The sequence below is a fragment of the Dryas octopetala genome, chromosome 6 (assembly GCF_963921425.1).
Source record: "Dryas octopetala chromosome 6, drDryOcto1.1, whole genome shotgun sequence".
NCBI classification, from domain to species: Eukaryota; Viridiplantae; Streptophyta; class Magnoliopsida; order Rosales; family Rosaceae; genus Dryas; species Dryas octopetala.
In genome coordinates this window covers 8,655,140-8,666,762 of record NC_141371.1, presented here as the reverse complement: position 1 = coordinate 8,666,762, position 11,623 = coordinate 8,655,140, and the positions used below count along the sequence as shown (strand labels likewise).

The window sequence follows — 11,623 nt, the reverse complement described above, 5'->3', positions numbered from 1 at the left end:
GCTGCAACATTCTTGCAAGAAATCTTTTCCCCCCAACCAATGCAAGGTACATCACTTTACCCAACTCAAGCTATTTCCTCCTCTTGAATTGTCAAAATTCTTCAATTTTCCTTTAATCTCTAATAAATGCTTACTTGAAATTGGTCTTGAACTTGATTTTGTGACTTAAATTGATGCACTCTTTGTGGATTTGGGTTTATAGGATGCCATGATTGGCTTGTTCTAGGTACTTGAAGGTGTGCGCGCCACGTGTTTGTCGTTTTGCTCAAGTGACATCAAGTTCCTTATTTTTGGGTTTTTCTTGTCTTCAAGCGCACCATGGATGTAAAGGCTATCAAAGCATATCATAAGAAACTTCATGAAGCTCTCAAGAAGGATGTTAATGCTTACTCAAATGAGCCTTATGATCCTATCGACCCCGACGCCGCACCCGAGGTCATGACTTTCACCCTCGGCCCTCATTTTCATGGCTCTATTCCTAACATTGTTGCCAAGGTCATGCCATCTCCGGAAGAAGACCTTCCTATTTTTTGCCATGAATCTCTTGATTGGCAAGGGTGGGAAGCAACTAGGCCATTTAAATGTTGGCCATCGCCTATGAAGCCGAAGGAAACAAATGGGGTTCCGGACATGGATTGGAATCGTTGGTTTAAGAGACTAGAGAAGACTTGCAAGCCACTATGGATTCAAAGTGGGATATATGATGCATTGAAGCTTTGCTACCATGGCCGTTTTGAGTGTGATCGGGCACTAATTTCGGCCGCCCTATGTTTTTGGTCCACCTCCACCAACACTTTGAGATTACGGTTTGGGATGATGACACCCACCCTCTTGGACTTGGCTGCTATTGCGGGTTTTCGGCCATACGGTGCAAATATTAGCGCGGCAACACTCCCCAAAAACAAAGAAAAACTCGACTACTCAAGTAAAAAAGCTAGGAATTATGTGACATTTGTAAAGACCAATGTCAAAGCTTCCAAGACCATCTCTACCAAGGAACATGTTGCATTTTTGCAAGTTTGGTTGTGCAAATATATCTTTTGCACGGGTAGCGGTATGATGACCACGGAGTCCCAATCTTTGGCCGAATTGTTGGCCACCGGCATTCCCGTAGCTCTTGGCCCTATTGTGCTTTCCCACCTCTACCGCGGTCTTTGGAAGATAGCCAACAACGAGCCCATGGATCATCGAACTTCGGGGCCAATATGGCTTTTTCAATTATGGCTCCAAGTTTATTTTCCTCAAACGGGTCCTCTTGATGTGGTTCATCCTTCCCACAAAGTTTTAGGTGAAGGACTTCTTACTCTCCCCATTCTTGGCCTAAAGGTTGAGGACTACTTTTCCATATTTTACAACTTGGAGGGCCGTTCCCCTGATGAATTTGTCGTTTGTCTTCGACGCCGGCATCCTCGCTTCTTGGAGTTGTTGGATCCACCTAGTCCGGCTGCCCCGAAAGACTCGTGGGATGATTACAAAAGCTTATGGGGTAGCATTCTTGTCACCCGGGACTTGGCTTATGGGTTCATTGTTAGCCTAAAGTCTGTCCACTCTTGTGGTTGTGAGCTGTATTGGACGTCGGCCGTTAGCCGCCAATTTGGTTTTACCCAAACCATCCCTGCTCCTTATATGCCTTCTCGCAACAAGTGTGACTCAAGTAGGAGTGAGTTCAAAGAAGTAGAGAAATGCAAGACCCTCGATACACTAAACAGGGAATTATTGGCCGGGTTTAAAGCTCCCCCATTGGCAGTAGATTTCTCGGCCACACCCCACTTTGTGGCATGGTGGGAAACGTTTGTTCGTTCTTGGTTCCTTGTGCCAGACGTTGAGCGGGCCACATCTTTATTTGATGGTTGTCCCATGTCGGCCAACTGTGTAAAGATGGCCAAATCCAAGTTAGCCCAAAAAGTGGTCGTGGGCCAACCCTCTGGTATTCATCATTTCATTTTACTTGACTCCTTTGATACTTGACCATTTATATCTATACTCACCGTTTATGTTCGATCCCCTTTGTAGATGGCGAGGCTGATACCCAAGAGTATGAAGAAACTAGCGAGTCAGAGCCAGAAGATTCTTTTGTTGCCGTACCTCCTCGTGGCCAAGTGAGCCGCAAAACTCGGCCCCAAGGTTTGCCCCATTTCTTTATGTTCAACTTATACCGTCGTATTTAGACAAAAAATAAACTGCTGACCTTTATTTCGTTAGCCCCTCATTTAGACACCACGGATGAAGATTTTTCGGATGCCCCCCCTGTGAAAACCAAGAAAGCAAAAGTTTTGGCAAAGCGCAAGACTCCTCCTTCGGATTCGAGTAAGACCCTTTTTTTTTTTTTTTTTTTTTTTTTTTTTTTTTTTTTTTTGGGACATGAAACTAATCTTCCACTCCATTTGCTACTTAGATTCATTCTCAAACGCCTCGGATGAGGATTCAGATGCCTCCCCTGCAGTTGTCAAGAGAAAACGAGTCAAGAAAACTGTGGCCACGCGTAGGGCACCACCCATCAAATCGAGTAAGCTTTGTTTCAAATAACTGTTATATTTGCTTTAATGGCCCACTAACAATGTTTCTTCCTTATTTAGAGCATAAGCCTAAGTCAAAAGCCTCCTTGGCCATGCTCGAAGATGAAGACTCTTCGGAGGGCGTCCCTTTGAAGACACGACCTAGGCACCCTCCTGAGCCTCAGGTATGCATTGTCTTTCACTTAAGGATTATGGCCAACATTGGCCATTCTGAGAATTTCGGCCAATGTTGACCAATTTACAAATTACGGCCAATATTGGCCATTTGGAGAAATACGGCCAATGTTGGCCGAATTATTTCTTTTTTTTTTTTTTTTTTTTTAATCCTTCAGAAATTTACTAATTTCCTTATCCTTGTACTAGCGGGCCGCCAATTCCTCATCCCCTTCTTCTTCTGGGGCCATGAATGTTGGCCCGCAAAACACATCCGCAAACATGTGTTATATGCCAATATACTTGCCACCAAATGACTCTTTACTTGCTGCTAAGCAAAGGGTAAACATGTTCCTCTAAACTTTTGGTGAATATTGGGATTGCACCACTCTAACCCATATTTTGCAGGTGGCTAGCCTTGTTTCTCAGCCAACTAATGGGTGTGTGGAGACACTTTTGGACATGGGAGAGGTCCCTTATGGTCACATCATCACTATGTCTGACGACTTAGTGACTCAGCCTGATGGGAACAAGTCTTCATCTCCCCACTCGGAGGTGGGTAGTGAGGTAGCTCAAATTTCTTAAACCCCTTTATTTCCTTTTTTTTTTTTTTTTTTTTAATATGTTTGTGAGGCATACCTAACCCATTTTATCCATCATAGGTTGTGGTTCGAACATCTCCTGCACTTCTAGCTAGTTCACTTGGCCAAGAACCCACTGAGGCCAACATCACATCCCCAAATAACCCTCATTTGGGCTATGCCACTGAGACTGCTCCAGGGACTTCTACGGATATGGCTATTGTCCTTCAGCCACAAGCAACAAAGGTACGTAACTCTATTTCTTCATATAAATTCTCAGCTGGCCTTGTAGCACATCTAACTTCTAATCGCCTATCACTTTAGAATAACGCCATGCCGACCCTTGACATCTCCTTGGTTGCTGGGGCCAACTCTAATGGCCTTGATACGGAGATTCACGTTGCTCATACATCGCCTCCTCTGACAATCCCAGTAAGTAATTGTCAAAAAACCTCATTTCAGCCTAAAAAATCATATCTTTTATTCATTTGAGTTTTCTTGTAGGGATTCATGGCCGAGACACTGGTCCCCACTTCTACTGCTGGTTCCAGCTCACAAGTTTCTACGTTAGTGGTTCCGGCAACCCCAACCTCCGAATCCATGGCCATTATGACCTCTCAGCCATTTAGAGTATGTTTCCATGGCCTTGCATACTTAACTTCTATTTCCCCCAATGGCCTCTTACTCCACTTAAACTTTTCAGGGTTCACCTATGATGGACACGGGAGCTACGGATTCCTTGAAGCGCTTCCATTGTCTGATTGCAGCCGCTACTGCCTCCACTACTTCAGCCTCCGAGTCTTCCATCCTTGGGCCATGTAGTGGCCAAGTGAAGACTGATTTTGAGGCCTTATTCGCTCAAGGTCTCGAGGCGATGTCAGACGAAGCCTTTCGGGCTAAGCTTCGAGATGCCATCGCTAGGCTATCCTTGGCCAACCCTGTGGTTGCTGGCATTGGGACCATGATAGAGTTCTCGTTTCAGCTACTTGAGTCGACTGCGGCCAGCTACCGTCACGCCCGGGCCGAGCACCAGGCTGGACTTAGCCTAGCCACAGAAATTCTGTCTACTAAGAATGTTCTTGTAGCTGAGGCCGTCGCAAGCGAGGAGGAGATGCAACTTTATCACGACCTTGAGGAGCAGAAGAGAAAGATTGATGCCCAACAGGCCGAGTTAGCCTCTAAGTTCACTGCACGTATTCAGGGGGCCAAACCCATTGAGGCCCGCCTTCAGGAGCTGATTCGTGCTCAAGAGGACTTCTCCAAGAAACAGGCTGGCCTTGTCGCGGCCATGAGCATTGCTGAGAGTCATTGGGACACCTTCAAAGCCACCATTTTCCGTCACTTTTAGCCTTATTTCGAGACTTTGGCCATGTTTAGTCCCCGATCATAGTTGCCTATTTTGGGATTTATCTGTCGATTTCAGCCACTTTTGTTTTATAATGGCTGACTTATGATTTTTGGCCATTTATGGCCTTGCTTTGATAGCCTTGACCATTTTTTTTTTCTTTTTTTTTTTAAATGATATATATATATATTTATATCTATATATATATATTGGTCGGCTTTCTACTCATCCTTATGATTATATTTCTCATGAGCTTTCGTTTTGCATCAATTCCCAAGCCGTTGGGTAGTATCGCTTTAAATATCGGCCGTTGATTGGAGCATCATGAAGTTGGCCATCATAGTCCATTAATTGATACGCTCCTTTACCTAAAACCTTAACCACAGTGAATGGTCCCTTCCATGTGGGTGACCATTTTCCGAATTGTCGATCATGCTTACCAAGAGGCAAGATGGTTTTCCAAACTAAATCGCCCTCCCCGAAACTTTTGGCCCTCGTTTTCTTATTGTACGCCCTTGCTACAGCTTGTTTTTGAAGTTTTAAGTTGTCCAAGGCTTTCAACCTTGACTCATCCATCTCTTCGAGCTCTTGAACCATGGCTTGAGTGTACTCATCCGGTGTTAAATTTCCTTGGAGGGCAACCCGCAAGGACTTGACTGCTATTTCCAAAGGTAAAACCGCGTCATGCCCATACGTTAAAGCAAACGGTGTCGTTCCTGTCCCCGATCTCCTTGATGTCCGATATGCCCACAAGGTTTCGGATAATATTTCGTGCCACTTCTTTGGCTTGTCCGTTATAGCTTTTTGAATGATATTTTTGATAACCTTGTTGCTAGCCTCTGCCTGACCATTAGCTTGAGCATAATATGGGGTGGAGTGATGCAACTTGATCTCATTCTTTTCCATGAATGCCTTAACATCCGCCCCTATGAAATATTTTCCCCGATCAGTGGTAATGGACTCGGGTAGACCGAAACGGTGAATAATGTTTTCTTTCACGAATTGGATGACCTCTACCTGCGATACCTTCTTCAAAGGTACAGCTTCGACCCACTTAGTGAAGTAGTCAGTGGCCACTAAGATGTAGGAATGGCCCTTACTTGAAGTTGGGTGAATCTCTCCGATCACATCCATAGCCCAACCTCTGAATGGCCAAGGTTTGATTATAGGGTTCAACGTTGATGCCGGCACGTGTTGGATCGGGCCATGCCTTTGGCAAGGCTGGCAACCTTTCGCATATGTGATGCAATCTTTTAGGATAGTTGGCCAATAGAAGCCATGTCTCCTGATCAACCACCTCATCTTAATTCCGGGTTGGTGGGCACCGCATACTCCTTCATGGACCTCAGCCATTATTTGCATGGCTTCCTTCTTCCCTAGGCACCTCAACAGCAAGTCGTCAAACCCTTTTCTATATAAATCACCGTTCATAACCACATAGTTTCTTGCCTGAAGTCTTATTCTTCGACTGTGCTTCTCGGTTGGACGCCTTAAGTATTGGAGAAGAGGATAACGCCAATCTTTTGGCGTAACTCCTGACGGTATTGCTCCGATCATCAATCCCCTTTCCTGAACCGAAGGCAAGGATCTTCTTTCTACTTTAAAGAATTTCTCAGCCAACCCCTCAGATAGGTGTACACCAGATGCAAGTTGGGCCAATTCATTGGCCTCCCAATTCAAATCTCGAGGAACATGCTCCATATTAACTTCGTCAAAGTCGCCCATTAATTGTATGGCCATTTCACGGTATTCTGACAACACCGCACTATAACAATTATACTCTCCGGTCAATTGTTTAATAACTAGCATGGAATCACCCATGATCATTATATTGGCTGCCCCTAGCTCCCTCAAAATTTCCAGGCCGATAATTAACGCTTCATATTCGGCTTGATTATTTGAACATGTGAAGTCTAATTGGAAGGCATATTGTGCTCTAAAACTCCCCGGAGAAACGATCACAATTCCGGCCCCAGATGCGGCCGCAGTACTTGACCCATCAAAGTATAACTTCCATGGAACCAGAAAGTGAGATGCTATCTCGAATGATTCCATGTCTTCTATTTCTACACTAGGGTGAGCGGCTAGGAAATCGGCTAAGGCTTGGCCCTTAACCGATTGTTGGGGCACATACCTAAACGAGAATTCGGACAGAGCCATTGTCCATTTTCCAATTCGGCCCCTAATGATAGGCCGGGACAACATGTATTTAATGAGGTCTGTTTTGGAAATGATAAAGACAACTGAAGGCAACATGTAATGTCTCAATTTTGTGGCTGTGAAGTATAAAGCCAAACATAACTTTTCGATCGGCGAATATTTTCTTTCCACCGCCGTTAGTATTCTACTTAAGTAGTGGATGGCCTGTTCTTTCTTTTCATCGTTGTTTTGGGCCAACAAACTTCCAATAGAGTTCTCTGAAGCCGATATGTACAACTTCAGTGGTTTGCCTCTCTTAGGCGGAATCAATACTGGTGGCCGGGTTAAATAATCTTTAATTGCTTCAAATGCCTTCTGTTGTAGTTCTCCCCATACAAATTTCTCTTCACCCTTAAGCTTAAGAAGTGGGGAAAAAGGTTCTGTCTTTCCGGCCGAGTTTGAAATAAACCTTCTCAAAAAGTTTATTCGGCCAAGGAAGCTTTGTAATTCCTTTTTGTTCTTGGGTGGGGGCGCGTCAATGATGGCTTTGGCCTTATTCTTGTCCACTTCAATTCCTCTTTGGTGGACTAAAAAGCCTAGAAAGTTTCCGGCCGACACCCCAAAAGCGCATTTTTGAGGATTCATCTTTAGTTTATGCAACCTCATTCTTTCGAAGGCTTTCTTTAAATCCCCAAGATGGCCCGACCGAGTGGCCGACTTTACAACCACATCATCAATATACACTTCCAAAGTCTTGCCAATCATATCATGGAAAATCGCGTTCATGGCTCGCTGGTAGGTTGCACCAGCATTCTTAAGGCCAAAAGGCATCACTACCCATTCAAATGCTCCAGTCGCCCCTGGGCACCTAAATGCTGTTTTATGGACGTCTTCCTCTGCTATATAAATTTGGTTGTAGCCCGAGTAGCCATCCATAAATGACAACATTTCATGTTTGGCCGCTCCATCAACAAGGAGATCGGCCATAGGCATAGGATATTCATCTTTAGGAGTTGCAAGATTTAAATTACGAAAATCAACACAAACTCTTATTTTGCCATTCTTTTTAATTACAGGAACAACATTAGAAAGCCACTTTACATATATCGCTGGCCGTATAAATTTGGCTGTAAAAAGTTTTTCAATTTCCTCTTTCACCCTAAGCTCAACTTCTTTTGACATCCGTCGGGGCGGTTGTTTGAATGGCTTGAAGTCGTCTTTGATTGGAAGACGATGCTCCACTAGCTGACGACTAAGTCCGGGCATTTCAGTGTAATCCCACGCAAAACAATCTTTGAACTCCTTCAGAACTGACTCCATCTCGGCCCTTAGCGAGGGTTCCATCAAGCCGCTAACGTAAACCGGCCTATGCTCCTCAGCCGTTCCCAAATTCACTTCAATCAAAGGGTCTTGCACTTCAGCCTTGGAGTCATCAAGCTTGGCTGGTGCTGGGTCCAATTCCTCAATTTCTAAGCGGTCCTCTTCAGGCCCTTCTCTTAAGCATTCGACGAGATCGATCTCATCTTTGTCTTTCCAGGCCGTTTCTTCGGCCAAATGCACTGACCATCTCTCCAACGCTTCTTCAATCGTTTCTTGATTTTTGTCCGTCATCGGATATGGATATTGATGCAAACAGGTCAGCCAACATTGGCCGCTCATCTTTAATCTTGACTTCCAATTTCTTGGCTTCAACCAACTCATTGGCTACGACCCCAAAAGATTCTATATCCTTGACTCCATCTACCAAGGTTTGGAATGTGACTCCTTCCTCATACAATTCAGCGTCCATAAAGTTTGCTGAAGCTGAAAAAGGCCGTGTATCGGCCGAAATAACATCGATTGTATTGTCCTCATTCCAAAGTATTAGCAATTGGTGCAAAGACGACGGGATGCACCAACTACCATTGATCCAATCTCGACCAAGCAGTACGTTATATTGGGAGAACGAGTTCACCACGAGGAAAGTAGTGTCCCTTCTCTTTTTTCCAACCGCTACTTCTAGCGAAATTGCCCCTAGAATTTCCTCGTCATCCCCCACAAAAGAGCTTATCCTCACCTTTGTCGGACGCAGGTCATGTTGTGTTTTCTTTAGCTTCTTCAAGGTAGACAATGGTAGAATATTAGCAGCGGCACCGTTGTCCACGAATACTCTATTCATCGGCATTCCATCAATATGTGCCCGGATGTATAACGCTCTTACTTGTTCGGCCATTGCATCAGTTGGCCTGCCGAGGAATGTTCTTAACTGGTTGTTGAGGTCATCCCCATGCTCTTTGAGCCACGCAGACCGTCCACAATCATTTTCTTCCTGATTTGCTACTTGGTCATCTATTTCTGCCCATGCCTCTTCTTCAACCATGACGTCTCCTTCCAACTGGGCCACTTGTTCTGGCCCTGCTTTGAAATCCAACGGCAAAGTAATGATCATGCCGCATTCAAATGGTCCTAAAGACCCAAATTCATATGTAATTTTTCCTGAAGGTGATATCTTCATTTGGGACTTCTCTTCACCTTTATGGTTGTCACTTTCTTTCTCCTCCTCATAATATTCTCCGTCAAGGTCATCGTCATCCAAGTAATCTTCATCCCCAGCCTCTTCAAATCCCATTTCTTGGTCGGGGTCGACTTTATCTTCATCCCCTTCATTAAAAGAGTCATCCTTTCCTTCAGCTGGCCCATTCATTCTTGGTGAAAGGTCATGAGATGAGGAAGGAGGGTCTGCCATTACTTGTGTTGAAACCGTCTCTTGGCCGACTTCAACCTTGGGTTGTTCAACTACAGGCCGGTCATTATCGTATTTAGCAATCTCGACCATGGATTGGTCAGATTCGTTCTTGGAAACTTCACTCATAAATTGGTCGGTGTCTATCTTGCATGTCCCAACCTTTTCCTTATTGGCCTCAAATGCCCCTGACATATGAGCTTCAAGTATATTTATGACTTCCTCTTTTTCTCTTGGGACAACCATTACCTTGGTCCCTTCAACTTTTCTTTGGACCTTAGGTACGGCCACCATATTTTCTTCAGCCAAATTATCATCCTTCAAGAGCCTGACTTCTCCTCTCTTTATCTTTTCCCTTAAATCGGAGCTTCTTCTCAATTGAGCCTCTCTTTCCTTAATCCAAGCCTCCTCCTCACGACATGACTGAGCGTACTGCCTTTGGACACGTCGAGTTTGGGTTCTTGTCAGAGGAATCATAATTCCGTCCTTCCCTTTCTTGTACCAAACATTAGGTTCAGCTGGGGTTGGTTTGAAGGTGTTTTTTCCCGGTTTTGGCATAGCCACATGAGCCACATTTCTGTTTTGGCCCTCAGTCACCGAAACCCAAAGGCTCCTTTCTTTTCTTTCATATGGCTTGGACAAATCCTCCACCACATCTTCATACCGCAGTGTCCTGTGGTAAGGCCGTTTATACGGCCTACGATAGTTGTCCTCATGGTACCGTCTTGACTCCTTTCCCAACTCAATTTTCCTTCTTGGACTACGAAGTCTGTCATCCCTTAGTGGTACCAAATCTTCCATTTTTCCTTTGCCCTTGTCTTTTGGCTGAAATGTTACTGGCTTTTCATCACCATGCAAATCTCTTTCGAGTTGACGCCTTGTCCTGCCACCTAAGTCAATCCTCCTTCTTGGGCTATGAGGGCTGAAATTCTCAGGTGGTGACATTTCATCCACTCTGCCTTTGCCTTTTTCTTGGAAATGATGCTCAATTGACTTCTCAAATTCGTGCCCTTGGCCAACCTTTTCCTTTTCATGGGCCGTGGTCGGCATGCTTTTGTCCCGATTTTGAGACGATTTTAGAACGTTATCGTTCTCCTCATTTTGTTTTACCGATTCCACCCTAAAGGCTTCTAGTTCTACTTCACATTGGCACCTGCTACACAGCACAATTCCCTTAATTGGGGCCAATTTTCCTTCTGGCCGAGTAGTCACCTCCTTTATTGGCCGAACTTCTTTTCTTTGGGATTGCCCCCCAAGAGTTTGGGATGACCTACTCCCATCTTCCCCAGCCTTTTTCTCATTGCGTCGACCGTATTCTGGGAGGTGTAAGTTAACCATGTTGACTTGAACATTTGGGAAAGGGTCTTTCTCCACACCCATCACTGGCTTGTCCTTGTCTGGGAAACGCAAAGTTCCCTTTTCAATAAGGTCTTGCACAACATTACGGAAGACAACGCAATTAGCAGTTGAATGAGACCATGCATTGTGCCATTTGCAATAAGTTCGATCCTTAAGCTCATTACCGGGTGGCATTGTTTGACCGTTGGTGAGCTTGATGAGCTTTTCGGCCAACAATTGATCAAATATTTGCTCAGCCTTTGAGAAGTCAAAGGTGAACGTTCTAGTAGCTGACCCTTTTTGCTTGGAAGAAAAACTCACTTGTTGTGCCTTCTGGTCCTTAGAAGCTTTTACCAAGGCCTTACACACATGTGGCTTGGAAATAACAATCTCAGCCGCATTGATCTCGGCCAATTCCTCATCCGACTCAGTGTCAAGTTGTTCCAGCTCCTCTTCCATGTTCACCATTTGGACACTTGACTTATTCTTGTTCCATGCAGCCTTGGCGGCCATCCTCTTTTGACGCTCTTCCCTCAGAAGAGCCTCATACTTATCCACCCTCATAACTAAGTCATAAAGGTCTCTAAACTCCATTCCCTCAAACTTCTTCCGAAGCTCTAAAGACAAACCATTCTGGGCTAACTTTACAAATTCGCTCTCAGGCAAAGGGACAGTGCATCTACTTCTTGCAAGCCTGAATCGAGAGATATACCCTTGAGCTGATTCTTCAGAATTTTGCACCAAACGGGCTAAGTCAGCCATCGATACTTCTGGTTCATGGCGATAGAATTGTTCATGGAAAATTCGCTCCATAGTTTGCCAATTTGGA

The 11,623-nt window shown here is 44.7% G+C and overlaps 1 protein-coding gene across 2 annotated transcripts; it reads left to right on the top strand.

Annotated features, from left to right (window-relative positions):
* LOC147282024 (uncharacterized) lies at positions 1 to 4,716 on the top strand. Of its 2 annotated transcripts, none has more exons than XM_086248854.1 (12): positions 1 to 46; positions 203 to 1,927; positions 2,014 to 2,124; positions 2,215 to 2,307; positions 2,396 to 2,506; positions 2,577 to 2,680; positions 2,880 to 3,011; positions 3,078 to 3,236; positions 3,332 to 3,496; positions 3,575 to 3,682; positions 3,755 to 3,880; positions 3,954 to 4,716. In XM_086248854.1, the coding sequence occupies exons 2-12, from the start codon at positions 319 to 321 to the stop codon at positions 4,596 to 4,598; spliced, it is 3,363 nt and encodes a 1,120-aa protein (XP_086104980.1). In that variant the 5' UTR covers positions 1 to 46; positions 203 to 318; the 3' UTR covers positions 4,599 to 4,716. The 2 variants fall into 2 exon arrangements, with proteins under 2 accessions (XP_086104980.1, XP_086104979.1); XM_086248853.1 differs by having other exon boundaries at positions 2,203 to 2,307.
* Positions 4,717 to 11,623: the final 6,907 nt, after the last annotated feature.